The 13,960-nt window shown below is 38.7% G+C and overlaps 1 protein-coding gene across 1 annotated transcript in view; it reads right to left on the bottom strand.

The window, feature by feature from the left end:
• Positions 1-13,276, bottom strand: part of LOC115422188 (cadherin-4-like) — a 453,088-nt gene extending 439,812 nt beyond the window's left edge. The window contains exons 1-2 of the mRNA XM_030138325.1: positions 13,010-13,276; positions 11,656-11,767 (exon numbers count right to left, since the gene is read on the bottom strand). Coding sequence (XP_029994185.1) covers positions 11,656-11,767; positions 13,010-13,066 — 169 coding nt within the window. The 5' untranslated portion in view covers positions 13,067-13,276. The remainder of the gene's footprint in view (positions 1-11,655; positions 11,768-13,009) is intronic.
• Positions 13,277-13,960: the final 684 nt, after the last annotated feature.

The raw sequence follows: 13,960 nt of genomic DNA, 5'->3' as shown, positions 1-13,960 counted from the left end.
ACATTAAAGCTTGGTTTACATTGTTACTCAATGTAACTGTGTATACTTTAACCAAATGGTTATGAACTATTGTTCAGCGCCCATAAATGTATGTCACAGAAATTTCAGAATTTTGGGTGATTTGGTGATTGCAAAATGTCAATGCCCAACTCTACCTCAGCCATGAGTTTAGTAAAGTTGTTTTTTTTTTTTTTTCATTAATCACAGTATATTATATACAAGAGTAGAAAACACAGGTATTCTATGTAATTCATTAACATTTTGATCCTTGTGTAACCTGGTCCATATGAAAGGATAAAACTGTACACAAATAAGACAATGTAGACAAGCTAGTTTGGACAGCTAAGACAGAGTGTTTTCTGAATAACACTATGTTAGTCACAGCGCTGCCCTTGAAGAAATGGGATGAATCATCCCTGAGAATGACTTGAACTCCCCTGAGAACGAGGCACCTGACATCTGTTGGTTCACTGATCTGAACGTGGATAGACTATACACTTAAATGTACTAAGTTAGTAAGAGCTTTTAATAGTACACCCATAACAGACAGCTGTGTGTTACAACACTGTGGGAATATTATTATAATAAACTGTTTCAAGTCATGAACCAAATATTAAACTGTATTCGAGCTAATCATACATTTAACAACAATAAACTGATTTCTTTCAAAAACTGAACATTAAAAAACAATTTACCAATTTTTTTTTACATGTGAAAAACAGATTAATGGATAAAACTGTCATAACACATCTAAAAACTGAATTTAGGCACACTAACGGATAACAGCCTAATATATATACTACAAATTTGAAATTACACTTTACACCCCTACGATGCTGGTATTCATCAAGTAGCCAGTTGCCAGGACAACCGGTTAATTAGTCAACTAATAATTAGTTAAGATAGAATATTAATGGCCAACAGACAGAATAATTTGCTATGGTTTGACATTAATTAACCAAGAAAAAAAAAAAAAAATGTTTTTTCTTTTTTTTTTTTTTTTTTTACCCCAGTGGGAAAATCAATACATTTCCTCAAAAAGCCAACATTTATCTTGACATGAATCGTGAGATACTGTTTGCAAAGACCAGCGCTCCTGTGGAAGGCCCTTTGTTAGCCTTTATTAGCTTTGAGCCTGTTGAATAGCGTAGGCTCAGACGCCATGGGACTCATCATTGTCTTCTGATTAATTAACATTACTGGCACTCTGTTTGTTGACCCCCAACTCATCTCCCTGTGTCCCCTGTGTTCATGCATGACTTCCTTGTTCAGAGGCGATGATTCGACTGTGTGCTGAACTTAAGAACTTAATGGGAACATTCACAGGGAGTTCAGGACACAATTAGTGACTACCAGACAGCCATGTCTTCTGAGGGCTTCCATCCTTCGTTTCATCCTTCCTTAACAAAGACGAGGGATTTCCAAGCAGAGGGAATAGTATATGAGGCTGTAACGCTCATGGATTTGTCCTGCCCACATTCTAAGAGACATCATACGCTTCTGCCAATTGATTAAAAGAGGCTGAGAAATAGACAGAACTTTCTTTAATTAACTGTAATGATCTCATTTAAGTTTCAGGAAACCGAAGTAGGGATATAATGGAGGTTTGGGTTAAAGGTGAAGACGCTCAACTACATTTCATTTTTATATCACTGCAAGGCCCTATTATAACAATTGGTGCAGATCAAGTGTATAACTTTAAAACTTTTGTTACAAGCCAGGCCATTGGCAAAGACTTATGAGGGAAAAAAAAACAGCCATTAAAACGGAGATTGAACATTTTAAATTTGCTCGGAGCAACACAAATACAAATTGAAAGTTGAAATACGACGAATATAAGCATTTCCAACAGCAGCCCTTGTCCCTGCGTTACTGTAGCCTGTCTTTATCGCAGCACACCAACAAATGAAAAAGCGATGAAGCCGTAACAGCTGAATCATCACTTCATTGGTTACCTTTGCAGAGGCTCCATTTCTAACTGAATCAATTAGACTGTAATTAAAATGATGCCATGACCAAACAGAGGCTGTGGAGGAGTTGGGAACGAGTGGGCAGGAAGACACCACAGTGTTGGGACACAAGCCAAAGCTATACTGGTATAGTGGGCGGCCTGGGAGAGAAAATCTGGATTATGTTTGCTTTAGAGTGCACAACAAGGTTTCTGTGTTTCTTGGTGTTTGTGTTTGTGTGTGAGTTTGCATGAATGTACGAAGACTGTGAGTGACACAGTAAATATATAAATATAATAATGGTTGCTGCTTCAGGATACAGCGCCTTATCTCACAATTCCTCCCCTACCCTGTTGGGAAAAGGCATCATTCTCCCTCTACTTCACCCACCGTTTCACCCCCCCTCTCTGACAGTAGCCTAGCTGAAGGACATGGTCAGTGTGACTCTCAAGCAAAGAGAAAACAGCCTTGTAGGCTTATCGTTATCCTGCTGGTATAATCCCTGTCCACCACATTCCAGCAAAAGAACAGCCCTGGGAGCGTCTTGCATCACACCTGATGACAAACTATTTCACCAAAGACAGCAGGGACACCTTCCGACAAAAGCAGTCTCAATCTGACACGAGTAACAAAAAAAAAAAACAAAAAAAACCTCCCAACCACAGACAAAACGTACACCCGTGCCTTCGAATGTGTGTACATGAAAGAGAGAAGAAAAGAAAGAGGGGGAGAAAGAGGCAGACAGGGAGCTCGGAGTGTCCCCTTGTCATCTCACAGCCTTCATAGCCCATACTGGCCATCTGTGCATTAAAGAGCTGGAGTCTGAGCAAAGTATTTAAACGGGTTTAATGTCTTCAGGAGGGCCATAACCTTGGTCCTGGAGGACCCCAGAAGAGCCATCATGCCAAGGCAGGAGGTCTCTTAATGTTGCGAGCAGATGACAGGGACGCAGAGTTCACACATACTGCAGAGTGTCTCAATCTGCAGGAAGTCTCCATTTTTTTTTTTTTTTTCACCCACTCTCCTCCCTCCCTCCCTCTCTGGCTCCTTTGTCCCTTCTCTCAAAACAAAAGGAGAAGATGTCAAAAATCTCATTAAAAAATAATGGCCTCCACCTGCTTGCTTTCTTCTTCTCTCATTCTCTCCTGCTTGTCTTTCTAATGACCAGCTTGGAAAAACCTGGAGGAAACACACTATGCACATAGGGCTGCACAAGTATTCCAATGCACAGAGCACATTCAACCACAGCCTGCACACATTATATACACAAAAGCATAAAACCATTCCACACCAGGGGTTCCCAAACCTAACAGCATTAATCAAAACCAAATCCTGCAGGTGTCTCCCCATCACCTCCTGTGCTTATCTCATAAACTACTCATGTCTACGCCTCAACCGTGCGACTAAATCATCTGTACGAGCCACGTACAATTCTTTAAAACTATTGAACACATTGTACAACAGGCCTGAGGTTACACATTAAGTAAATAAATGTCAGCTGGCTTTTTGTTACAGCTCCCTGAGGTCAGATTAGCCTTTGGCCTGAAGAGCATAAAGCACCATGTTAAGAGTGTCTAGTTTCTTCACCACGTCATAAGACATCCAACAAATGTCAGGCTCAAGCATTTCTGTAATTAATAACCATGGAAAACTGATGTGTCTGGGCCTGTCACCGTGACTGAATATGCTAACTAAAAAAAAAAAAAAATTGCCATAAACCATGTAATGTTTCAAACAGATGGTGAAGGAAGAAAAAGGATTTGCGTTGTTATTTTGCATTAGAACAGAGATTAGACAGTTTTATTGAAGGGGGGTTGCAGATATCAAACATGATTGATTAAAACAATACAAGAGAACGGAAGATAGAGAGTGTAAAGTAAGAGATTAGAGAAGAATAAAGTAAGATATGATGATGCAAAACTAATAAAGACTGAGAAAACAATGATACTAATTTGGCCAGAAACAGAAAGAAACAAAGGCGGCGAAATTCCAACGATGTCTAATCTCCATGAGAATGCCTGTCTTGTATCGACCCAGATAACACTGCAGGCTGAGTGTCATGAGATTTAGGGCAAAAGGTAAACAGGATATCAAAACAATCTAATTCTGTTTGAGGGTGAAAGGGAAAGAAGAAATTGATGTATTGTCCATCCCTATGGAAGGTGTGAAAAGGCGTAGCATCTTTTATTCAGGCTCCTCTGAGTCGGTCCTTGGAAGCAGTCTTGTGCCCTCACATCAACAGCTGATGAACTACTGAGGATTGTACGTCGGCTCTAATGTTGGGAATAAGTGAAGACAATAAATAGCTCTTACATTCTTGGTGTATTATTAATACGCCACACAGCGATTTCGCAAATTGAATAAGGTACGTGACCTAAACTGGGGTTGAAAATGCTATTTTCTGTAAAGCAACTTCAGGTTGTAGAATGATATTCTCAATATAAAGCCTACAGCGCAGTATCGGTCCAGTTATTGGATTTTTAAAAATTACCTTAAGCCTAACAGGAAAGTTTTACCAACTAAAGCAAGTGCGATTCAGAACTGCAGGCCTGCTGGCAGCCCGCTGGAACAGATTTTTGGAACTTTTATGATGGCGAAAACTCTGAATGTTTTATTTTTATTTTTATTATTATTATTCAGAATGCAAAGCACTGCAACCAGTTCTCCTCAATGAGCGAGCATTTTATTCTCATGGTGGGCAAAACAAAGCCAGAATATGATGAAATATGATAAAAATTAAAGTAGCACTAGAGGATGAGGGGAGTGATCTGGGTCAAAGAGAGAAGGCGGTGACTTAAATGGCATCAACTGTGAATCCCTACTGAAAGGCAGCATATGAATACTGTTATGGACATAGTGTGTGTGGGAGAGGGTGAGAGAGAGTGCAGGTTTGAGAAAAAGACATTTGCAGAGCTTCAGAAAACGTATTTACAAATACAACAGCAATCTCAATCCGTACGGGGAAAGTTAAGGACACATGTGGTCACCTTAATACACACATTCAAGCTACTCATTCTGGCTGATGAGTTACTACAGGGATCTAATTTTCAAAATGGAGCCAAGCTTCAGTGGAGTTTCTAAAAACAAAGTGATGACTGCAGAGAAAATCTCTAGTTCCCTCTGAGGCACTGCACTGTGGACGTCAGCATCCTTAAAGCTCAGGTACTGACATGTCCAAAAAAAGCACACACACACACACAAAAACACACCAAATTCACCAGATCTGTCTTTCAATCCCTGTATGCTGAACACACAAACAGACCCGCGCAACCACAGCCACACATTCCCGAAGCGACGGCTGCCCAAAACCACCAGTAACCCAAACAAAGTCCAAGGTCAGCAGAGTGGGCTCACTGAACTGAAACCACCATCCCTGGCTTTCATTACCAGGAACAGAATCAGCAGAGGGATGCAGGGGCGCATGGGATGAAGTTACGTTAGCTGGTTCTGTTTATCTGGCACAGTCCCACTCATATTCTTTCATCTGTGTAGCTGAAAACACTCCAACGCAGTGACAACCACCGTTGTAGGATCAAAGAGATCAAACCTGTAAATTATTTTAACAATACATCGAAACCGACTCCTCACTTTCATAACCATTGTTTGTTTTTTTTGTTTATTGAGCTTGAGCGCAACTGTGTTTAATGTCATCCAAACCTGGTACACAGTAAAAAAAACAGTGTCAATTTAACTCTTAGAGTAGGTTCTCAAGAGCTCCTATCCTGCATGTTTTAGATGTGTCCCTCTTCCAACACACCTGATTCAATAATAAGCCTATCATCAAGCTCTGCACAAGCCTGATAACAGCCATCAGGTGGGTTGGATACATGGAAGGAACATCTAAAACATGCAGGATAGTAGATCTGGAGGACCAGGGTTGGGCACCCCTGTCTTAGAGAGTTGAATTTAACTCTGTTTCTCTGTAGAGTAAAATTTACTTTATGGCCAGTGTCAAATTTTCAGAGTTAATTCAACTCAATTCAGTGTCAAAATTAACAATGAAATGTGTAAAAATATTTAACACTATGTTTTCATAGTGTTAAGAGTAATATGATTACACTTGATAGAGCTATTTTTACTCCAAATTAGTGATGTGACGTTGACGAATGAATCGAATCTTTTGAACGGCTCTTTGAAATGAACGATGGGAACCGAGTCTTTGTAAAGAGCCGTTCATTTTTTTTTTTTTAAGGAGGGAGTGTCCGATTGCCTGTTAATTTAGTGTCACTGGGGAGGCATTGGGCAGGAGGAGAATGTTTGAGCAGAAAAAAAAACAACACTGCGCATGTCTCATGACAAGAAGTTAGCAAAAAAACAACAGTTTGAAGCGTGAGGTGAGTATACTGGAGGAGGCGGAGCTGGAAGACTGGTCAAAACCTGAGAAAAGTTTGACAGTGAGTGAGTGAGTGACCACCTGTGAGTAATGAGCCAAAGAAAAATGTTATTTCATAAGAAAACGTTTTATTTTCTTCTTCATTTTTAGGCTACAGACTAGTCCACATAATGTACCGTGATGTTTTAGTCAAATTCCAGCATTTGCCTAATGTCACCTCTCATGTCATGTATTTAACCCACACATTTGAACTAACTATTCTTTCAAAGTCTTCCAAATTAGTGATGTGACGTTCACGAATGAATCGAATCTTTTGAACGGCTCTTTGAAATGAACGATGGGAACCGAGTCTTTGTAAAGAGCCGTTCATTTTTTTTTTTTTTTTTTTAAGGAGGGAGTGTCCGATTGCCTGTCAATTTAGCGTCACTGGGGAGGCATTGGGCAGGAGAAGAATATTCGAGAAGAAAAAATAGAGTGCTTGTGCAATGCGCATGTCTCATGGCAAGAAGTTAGCAAAAAAACAACAGTTTGAAGCGTGAGGTGAACATACTGGAGGAGGCGGAGCTGGAAGACTGGTTGAAACTGGAGAAAAGTTTGACAGTGAGTGAGTGACCACCTGTGAGTAATGAGCCAAAGAAAAATGTTATTTCATAAGAAAAAGTTTTTTTTTCTTCTTCATTTTTAGGCTACAGACTAGTCCACATAATGTACCGTGATGTTTTTGGTCAAATTCCAGCATTTGCCTAATGTCACCTCTCATGTCATGTATTTAACCCACACATTTGAACTAACTATTCTTTTTTACAGTAAGATAATATTTACTGCAGTGCCAATTAAACACCTTTAAAATGTAATGTCAATCATCACATGTAGCCTTTTAGTCATTAAAACATTGGTGTTTCAAAATAATGCAAAAAACATAAAAGAGCCAGTCTTCAGTGAACAGCTCCCTTCAAAGAGCCAAAAGTCCCATCGCTACTCCAAATTTTGTTGTGCAGTGATATTTTCCTCATCAGTTTGCACCCTATGCTAAAATTATAACAACGTATAACTGCAAGGATCCCCAAGGAAAGGGGGGTCATGAAGGGTGTAAGCTTGCTCCATGGGTTTCAATCACCCCAGGACATGCTTTTCTTTTGAAAGAGCAAAGTTCTCCCCAGTCGTGATGCAAATATAGCTTCACAGCGACAATCAGGTAAGGCATTATTCTGCCTACAGGTTTGACTAATGGTGTCACATTGATAAAAAAAATAAACATAAAAAGGCCAATAAACATCATAAAACAGACATATTAACCTAAATAAACATTAGCACAAACCCCCGCTTGAACCCCTGCACATAAAATAGAACACAATGAGTAAAATGTCCAGTACCCACAATGCAATGCAATTGACTGGCACTAATCATCACTCTGTAGAGTTGAATTTTACACTACATCTGTGCAGAACTTTACACTGACTTTTAACTCTACTGTTAGAGCTGGTTTACTCTCCATAGACCTAAAAATACTCTATCTAGGTTAAAATTCAGATGCGGAAAAAATTATTAGACCATCAAAAGTCATCAAAAACAATGGTTATGCGATCAGGTACTAACTCCTGTGTGTATCATGTGACTAAAACAGTCAAAAGAAAACATGGAATGCCTAAAAGCACTGTTATTGGCAGTACAATGACGCAGATATTGATGTAAGAACTTAAGTGATTTTGGTTATGATCAAGAAAAGATGGAAAATTGCTAGATATCCGCTCTGAAATTAAACTACTATGAGGTATTTTTGTTGTTATCATTATATTTGCCCAAACAAATGTACCTTTAGTTGTACCAGGCATTAAAATGAACATGAAATTGAAGAAAACAAAGGTGGTCTAATGATTTTTCCACGACTGTAGCTTCACTTTGAAATATTGACACTGCATTTTTTTTTTTTTTTTTTTTACTGTATAGAGCCCTGTATTTAACAATTCACCGAATTTAAATGAATGGATGTAAAATATGTAATAGCTCAAATGAAAACCAGACATCAGGCATCATCTCACTTAATGCAAGTAAAAACACACAGATGAACGAGAACTCTCACCACTAAAGTCATTTTATCAAGGCTTAAACCCTGCACTTTCCTTTAGGTTATATCTGACCCACATTGGATGCTGTAAGAAATGCAAGTCAAATTCATAAACAACCATCAAACGCCGCGCTTAAAATCTCAACTTGAACTTCAGCCAGTAAAAACTGTGTAGAATAGTGTAGCAAAGTGTTCGTTTTATGTGACTTTAGTAACTGGCAGGGGTTGTCCGCATAAAGAGACTGTGAATCGGTTCACTCAGCAGGAATAACAATGCAGAAGAGACACTTTATACTTATATATGAATGTGACAGACTGTGTTTATTAATGAAAACTCCTCAGTTGGCCGGAATATTAAGAGTTTCTGGAAAGTGATCTAAGTGGGCTTCACTGTTCTTTAAAAGATGATTCATTAAAATGTAGGCATGAAAAGCAAGAAAAGAAATGACTTATGAAAATGATATGCGTTATTTTAATGTGGGATGCGATTATTTTTTTTAACCAAAATATTAAGAATTAACCCTTTCATGCATAGTGGTCACTCCAGTGGACAGTTATTCTCCAGCTGTTCTCTTGTATATTCATGGGTTTTGATGTTTTAGTTCCATATCAGCCAACACAGAGGACACTTATGCACCATCCCATAAACTGACTTTCATACCATTACTGTAACTTTGCTGTTCTTGATAAACCTGATCTGCACTAACATGTATGAGTGGAAACCAATTGCTAATTGTTATTAGACTGTAATTAACAGGGTTTTTTTGTTTGTTTGTTTGTTTGTTTGCTTTTTGTTTTTTGTTTTAATATTATCTCATGAAGTGAGTAATAATTTGTATTAGGGTATGTTAAAATGTGAAAAAACATCTGATTAGCAGCATTAAAAATGTTTTTATCGCATAGTTTTCCATATCACTTTCTGTTATAAGGTTTTAAATACATGTTTCTTTGCTTCAAAAATTAAACGCATGCTGTCCAACTGAGTGGACATATTTGTAACTCCCTAAAAAAAACAAAAACAAATAAAAAAAACTCAATCACATTGTTTTTGGGGGTTTTTTCATGCCTAAAGAGGAATAAAAACAGTCAGGAAAAATATCTTGACTAAGGTCTTCATAATTTGTGCATGAAAGGGTTAAAGAAGTATGCTTTGGAAATATGAAGGACGGTTATAGTCTTTGACAGTGTTATCGTCAGTGTGACTGTGGCTATTGTTACAGCTGAGCTAGACATTAGAAGAAATTTGACATTTCAGAGCAACTCAAAATGATAAAATGTGGAATGAAACACCCTCCTCCTCCACTCTGACCTCCTGTCTAAACCCAGGCATCCTCCCCATCACAGCCAAGGTCCTAGATCTGTCCTTCCCATTAGTCCCCTGATGGCTAACATGAATATATATGTTTGTGTGTGTGTGTGAGTGTGCATAAGCGGGTGTGTGCATGACTGGGTGTCATTACTCCTGCCCCCATCTGACGGTTTTGGGTTAAACAATGTTATTATTAAAGCCTTTTACAGAGTAGCTTCCTGCCTCCCTCCAGTGTCACCCTTACCAACTATAAATCAACTGCTTGAGCTCTGTAAATCACACATGATGGGAGTGTGTGTGTGTGTGTGTGTGTGCAGCTGTGCTCTCAGACACAAATGAAGGCAACACTGCAGCTGTGAATGTGTCAGAGCATTTTCCGTAAAAGAATCACAGGGGAAACAAATGATAAGTGTTCAAATTAAACCATATGCTTTTAACATGATTTTAAAGCGCGTACTTATCGGCGTGTACTCATCAGGCCTTAGAACAGGATGTGGGAGGGTGGCTTTAGTGTGGATTAGAAAAACTAAGTGAAATCAGGCTAAAGCATCTATTGTTAGTAGTAAATTGAATTCCTAATAGTGAAAACAACCCTGAAGATTAGTTTATTTGTGAACGACACAGAGACAATTTCATCTCCCTCAGACCAAACCAGATAAATAATGCTCTCTGAAATAAATGTCTCCTGTGCAGCAGTGATGGCTCATTCTGTGATTGTTTGTGATTGTGTTGACACCCCCTACTGGGCTCAAACCTTCACTACCACTCTGTGAGCAAACTCCTACCAGTGACTGTGTGTTTCGAATGCACTTCAAACCAGGCAACGATCTACTAAAGTTAATAAAACACTAATATCAAACTCATACGCTAGTTTGGACTTATATTATTTCAGTAAACGACGCGCACAAAACAACTGAGAGAAAGCAACAAAATGGAAAATGTATCATAATTTACTGTACGGTGTATCCTGAGTTTGAAAGACCTGTGCGAGTGTGTGTATATGTGCGTGTGTGTGTGTGTGTGTGCATGTGTGTGTGTGCACTCAAGAGAGAGAGTCTAGACAGCTGTATCCCCGCCAGGTCTCTCACTGCTAAGGAGAGTGAGAAATATATACTGTGCAGCTGCCGAAGACACAGTCGACCCACAAAAGAGCTATTGTGCGCCCACAGCAAAACAATGCAGCTTAGCTGAGCTATGAGAAAAAACCATTGGGATCAATAGAGAATTGCAATTAGCCCACATTGGCAGGAGCAGTGCCAGATTAGACACAGGATGTCGATTCCATTTCCTGCACTATCGGGCCCTCAAACTTGGTTGGCTCACTGTGTAATTGAAGCAACACACATTCAACTGGGTAAGACGTTGAAGTGTGACAGCGTAGTACGTAAAAAATAGTGACGGCAATAGAGATAATAATCAAAAGAGTTTAATACTGATGAGGAAGATCTTTAACACATATGGTCCACACCCACAAACCTATGAACGTCATATTTATAATGTACATTAAACATGGATCAATAATAGAAAAAAGAAAGTAGTGTGTCCTTGAACACCATATGTGTATTATATATATAAAAAAAATACATATAATATCATGTATAGGTGTGTAGAATAATACCATACTGTTGTTGAAAACATGTCTTCTGTCTAAGCTGCTTTATTTCTACAAAAAAAAAAAAAAAAAAATTAAATCTGACCTTACTGACTGTACTCAAGCATTTTCTATTCACCATTATAAAAGCTCTTTATAATATTTAACGTCACCCACAGCTATAAACACAAAAAGCAACGGAGTATTTTCAGACTCTACGTCTTTACATCAGAGTTCCACACGAGTAAGTGCTACTTCATTAATCTGAAAAAAAAAAAAGTCTTCTTCTGGCATTGTCACTCATATTTCCTTCCACAAGCTTTAGAGCGGAGAGGGGAGCTCTTTTACTCACACTTAAATCTTCTTGACGAAATGAAAAAGTACTGACTCGCCAATTACAGGCCTTACCTTTAAGTATACCCTGGCCTTGCAGTACATCCCTTGAAACCAGCACAGAGTAGAAGCTTTGTGAGAAGCCAGCTCGGCAGGGAACTTTGGATGCATGCTCCCCATTATTCCTCTATAAGAAAGAGAATACAATGTTAAAACATCAATAAACATGGATTCTATTGATTTCTTTTCTTGGCACTCAGCCTTGGATAAAAGAGATATATGGTACAGCATTTAGCACAAATGTATTCAACAAGTCTAATACAGAAAGTGGACCCAATGCTGATTAATTACTCATAAAAAAAAAAAAAAAGTCTCTGCTAAAATGGGATGTGTAACTTAATCCATACAGAAACCAAACTAGATTAAATCAGTAATGTTCCCAGACTGAGTTAAGCATAAAAACACACATTTCTAAGGGAAAACCTGCAAAAAAAAAAAAAAAAAAAAAAATGCAGCAGAATTTCCACTCAGAATTCATTGTGGGTCTACAACTGAGCAGTGAATATGTGCGCGTCTGTGCGTACATGCGTGTATGCGCGCGCACTGTGTAGATGATGTGTGCAGAAGTTTGCGCACAGCATTTCGTGCTCATTGTTGGTGAAATTGTCCAAACTGACCCGCACTAGTACAACAGGCGCAGAAGGGACTGTGCGCAGACACTCAGTTGTGCCAAAGCTGAGTGTGAAAGGAAAGGAAAGGAGAGGAGGAACCGCACTGTCCCTGCTCATGTCCTCATCTAATCTAATACAAATATAAAAATAAAATAAAGAAGTGTTTCAGTAACCTTATTCTTATCATAAAAACACGGGAGGATATTTCAGGATAGAGTTGGACTAACCCACCAGCACCGATTTTTTATTTATTTATTTATTTTATTGATAAATTACCAGAAAATGTTAAAAAGAACCTCCCAACTTGAAACTTTAATATATTTTCTTCGTATTTAGCATCACAATTCTAATAAATAAACAGCTGGGTTTTGTTCAAATAAGTGACTCTGTTCAAAAATCGGATTTTTCATCCTGAGCGAAGAAATTGTGCAGCGATGTAACTTCTATAGGCTATTGCAGCTCAGTGATGGACCAAAGGAAACCTGAAATAGGACCAGAGCATGCTTGCCTCTTAGTTTTTCCTTTTCTTTCCCCTATTATAATCAATTATCAATACTTATAAAAAAAAAAATCCGGACTGGTGGTGTTGGTAGTGGTGCAGGACTGAACTGAACTGACACTGGACCCAATCCACTCCATGACTTTCCACACGCATATGTGCTGTACCATAGAGATGCTGCATCCTATACTCTTCCAACTCCTGTGCATATACACCACATGCAATACTTGAAATAAATAAATAAATAAAAATTACTCACCCAGAATGTGTCCAAAAGCAGGGCTGCTGTCAGGACCACAGCGAAGTCAGTTCTCATGGTGGCGAACGAGCGAGTCTAAAGCAGCCTGGACGATGAACAAGAAGAATGAGGGTCGAACGGTGATTCTTCGCCAAAAAAAATATTTGAGTAATTCCCCTTCTTTGTGCTCAGAATGCGCGTTACGTCCCTTTCCTTTGCGCTCCGTCAGTGTGCTGCAGCTCTGCCCCGAGTTTCCCCGGTTCTCTCATCTGCAGGTGAGCGCTCCGCTTCAGCACCAAGGCGCAGCCACAGCGTCACTCTGCAACCCCTCCTATCACCCACCCGGTGCAGGAAAAAGTCCACACACGCACTTAAAGAAACACTCGTTGTAGCTTTGGATCAAATAAAACCATCACGGATGTCTCGGTGGGGTTATTTCTACTCCAAATAGACGTCTGAACCAAAACCGACCGTATTTTTACGCGTTACGCACAAGGTAGATGAAGATTTAGCAGCAAACTGAAAAGAGTGTGAGTCCAAAATACGCACACTATCAGCTCTGATGGTGAACAGCCTAGACCTGTGAGCATGACTCTATGATGTTTGGGATTTGCTGTTAGAGCTTATTTGACTTTATTTAGTTGATTTGTCTCAAATTTTGAAGTCAAATTTGTTTTTATTGTATTTAGTTTATTTGTCTCAAACTTTGAAGTAAAAAAAAAAAGACCAAAAAAAAAGACCAAAAAAAAAAAAAAAAAAAAAACCAATACATGCAGGAAGTCAGTTACATATGCACCCATCAATGGTCATTCATCACAAAAAAAGTAACCAAATAACTTTGAAGTATTTTTTTTTTTTTTTTTTTTTTGTATTTAGTTGATTTGTCTCAAACTTTGAAGTCAAATTTATTTTTATTGTATTTAGTTTATTTGTCTCAAATTTTGAAGTAAAATTTATTTTATTTTATTTTAT

Source organism: Sphaeramia orbicularis, chromosome 7 (assembly GCF_902148855.1).
Source record: "Sphaeramia orbicularis chromosome 7, fSphaOr1.1, whole genome shotgun sequence".
Lineage (NCBI taxonomy): Eukaryota > Metazoa > Chordata > Actinopteri > Kurtiformes > Apogonidae > Sphaeramia > Sphaeramia orbicularis.
Note: the sequence above shows the minus strand (reverse complement) of the source record. Positions and strands in the feature narration are given on the sequence as shown.